This window comes from Momordica charantia (assembly GCF_013281855.1).
Source record: "Momordica charantia cultivar OHB3-1 chromosome 2 unlocalized genomic scaffold, Mcharantia_2.0 BLBB01000002.1, whole genome shotgun sequence".
Taxonomy (NCBI): Eukaryota; Viridiplantae; Streptophyta; class Magnoliopsida; order Cucurbitales; family Cucurbitaceae; genus Momordica; species Momordica charantia.
Window position 1 is genome coordinate 24,854 of NW_028275160.1, and position 3,107 is coordinate 27,960.

A 3,107-nucleotide genomic window follows, 5' to 3' on the forward strand; every position below is an offset into this window, starting at 1 on the left:
TGGTTGAGTTTGTCTTTTATTCTTCTTCCTAAAAAAAGCAACAAAAAAAAATTCTTGTAATTAATATACCATTTTAAGGAGTGGTATAATTTTTAAATTGATATTAACTAAACATATTCAGACTTGAAAATTTAGTTAGAAAATAAATCGTGTTTTAAAAATTCTTTATATAAGAATTAATAAATAAATAAACTCTCGTATACTACTACAACAATAAATATAACAAGATATTCTTTTATTTTTTATTTTTGGGACTTGCAATGATTATACATGAAAAATCAACCACTCCATATTAGCTTATGAGTATCTCAGCCTTTCAATTGGAGTGGGCAAGAAGAGGCGATGAATTGCCTCAAATAGTATATGGCTTGGGCAATGCCATGTCTTTAACCAAACCACATAGTAAAGTGTTGTCTGGAATGTTGTATTCATCTCTGAGTGAGCGAGCTGGAGAAAGAACGCTGAAGTAGAGTTGTTGTCCCAAATAACGATTTTCTGTCAACTCAGACCTCAAGTTCCACATTCCAGCATTATCTAATGTAAGAAGAACGGCTGCCCACGACTTGGGAAAAACTTGGATTGTATGCCTGCTCACAGCGTCCAAAAGATTGTAGTTCTTTCGTTTTTCTGGAGCCCATTTCCCAGGTTCAATGCTGTGTAATGTTGATAAAGAGTAAATTAGTCATATATAAACATTATTGATTATTTCTAATTGATGATACTTACGCAACAGCGAAGAAGGAGTAGCCATTCAAATGCCACGATTGAAGGCTTTTCTCATGGTTCTCAAATACGATCTCTACGAAGTTTCGGAAAGTTGCATTAACAACATTAGGAGCAACAGTCACGGTGTTTGCACCTTCTGCTCGTCCGTCGTCAGAAATGGTATCGTACTTGAAGACCTTGTCAACGATTCCAAAGTACTCTGCGAGCTTCAATGGAGTTTCAGGGTCAATATGAGAGACACCATTGATGGCATATCGCAGCTTACCATCCACCTTAGTGGCTGAATTGATTATCTTGATCGTGCGGGTAATATTGATGGAACCGTAGTGGTACGAGCCTTGGGGATTAGGCCTAGCAGCACTAGCGGTAAGGTTCCAACGGAAGGTACGGAATTGATTGAGCGACCAAGCCCAACCCGTAGGTGCCTCGGGGATTTCAGGCGAGGCGGGGCCTTTGCCATTGGTATATCGAATGATGCCTTTGCCGACAAGAACATTCTTAGTAAATCGAGTGGATGCAATCAAGTAATAGTCCTTGGGCTCTTGGTTGGCTGTGACTAGCACCGAAAAGCATTGTCCCACATGGATGTCAAGTGATTGGTAATCGTTCTGGACGACATGAGAGCCCTCCATCTCTACCAACTTCATGGTGTGGCCTTGGAATCTAATGTTAAGAGATGTCTTCAGTCCAATGTTGCAAACTCGGTACTTGTAAGTCTTCTCAGGCTTCATGGTAAAGAGCGGCTCATCGGTTCCATCACCCTTTGCATTCTTCCCATTAATGAGGACACCGTCAGGCCTAGCGAGGGAGCGTCCGCTATCCAAGAAATTCTTAAGAGAGGAGTGGCTCTTGGTGTACCAGTCACCAGCAAGGACAGTGTAATCATCTTCAGGGTCAGCATAAGGGACAGGAATGAGTAAACGGCTATTCACACGAAGGCCTCCAAAGCCTCCCGCTGCCCTGTGCATGGCAGTTGATGGATAGTAAAAGAAGCTTCCAATTTGGTCCTTAACTTGGAAATGGTAGGTGTAGTTTGTCCCCGGTGGGATTGGGCAATTGGTTCCAAGTAGTCCATCTTGCCACGAATTTTTGCGGTGTTGAATACCGCTCCTGCAAGTCCAATTCCATTTGATTTTATTTTTTTGTACTGAGCCATTGAATGAAGAAGAAAGAGTTATATATGCGTGCATATGTAAATATAAAGATAATTACTGTACCAATGTAGAAGGAAGGGTTCGTCGAGGTTGTTGAAGACATTAATGACTATGTTATTGTTGGATGTGGAGTTGATATTGGGTCCGGGGAATTGGCCGTTAATGAGAATGCCTTGTTGGGTAACGCCCAAGGGAGTGATGGTGCCATAGGTGACATTCCACGTGAAGAAGAAATAAGGGTCCTCACCCCGGACCGTTGACATTGCTGCAGCCGAGAGGCATAGCAGCACGGTAAACATCAACCCACCCATCTATATCTCCCCGTTTTTTCTCTTCTGATTTTTTTTTTTTTGTTTTTTTTTCCAAATCACCGCTCCTTTTCTCGAACTGGCTATGTATCCCAAAATCAAGAAGATGGGTTGTTGTCCCGTTCCCTGATGCTTACCCTTCCAATCCTGCATTTATATACAAGTTAAGGTCAATTTCTCAACCATTGAAACTACGAGTTTTTTTTTTTCTAATTTCTCCTTTTTTCTAGCATTGGGTATTTCCCTCCCTCTCGTTTCTGAGAGTGGTTCCCGCGGCATCGCTCTCCAAAAAAATATTTACTTAAATTAGAGGTGGTCTCTCCAAAATATGTGGAGTCAGAAACGTGTGCAAAATATTATTTACTATAGTGGGTCTTGACTTAAAAAGCTCATTATTTTAATCTTCTAGAAAATAATTACGTAGATAGATCGATTTGTAGCTTTGTTTTTTTTTCTTTTTTTTTAATACGACCGGCCCAATGATGTAGTGTGACCTAGAATCAAGTTGTAGTAATATATCAATGGTGTTTTAATATGAGTTCAACATCACTAATATATCATACCATAGTGAACTTTTGAAAAAATTAATTAAACAACAGTAAAGTTTGTGAAGCTTGTATTCTAATTTTAAGCTTCATACAGAGGTGCATCAAAATTTGGTCCTAAGTAATAGGGAATGAGTTAATTAAAAGAGAATGAGTTTCAATCTCATGGCTACCTGAGTTCCAATCTCATGGCTACCTACTTTAGGAATTACTAATTCTCATGTGTTTCCGGACACCAAATATTGTATGGTCAGGCGGTTGCTTCTTGAAGATTAGCCGAGGTGTGTGTAAGTTGGCCCGTACACTCACAAATATAAAAGAAAAAAAAATTGGTCCTAAGTATATATATTGAAGAAATAAAAACAATAAATTTC

General features: G+C 39.5%; 1 protein-coding gene across 1 annotated transcript; it reads right to left on the bottom strand.

Moving 5' to 3' along the window:
• Positions 1-218: 218 nt before the first annotated feature.
• Positions 219-2,311, bottom strand: LOC148212611 (L-ascorbate oxidase homolog). Its single transcript, XM_088120968.1, has 3 exons — positions 1,944-2,311; positions 727-1,836; positions 219-653 (listed from the first exon to the last, which is right to left on the bottom strand). Exons 1-3 carry the CDS (start codon positions 2,189-2,191, stop codon positions 353-355), a joined length of 1,659 nt encoding a protein of 552 aa, XP_087977094.1. The 5' UTR covers positions 2,192-2,311; the 3' UTR covers positions 219-352.
• Positions 2,312-3,107: the final 796 nt, after the last annotated feature.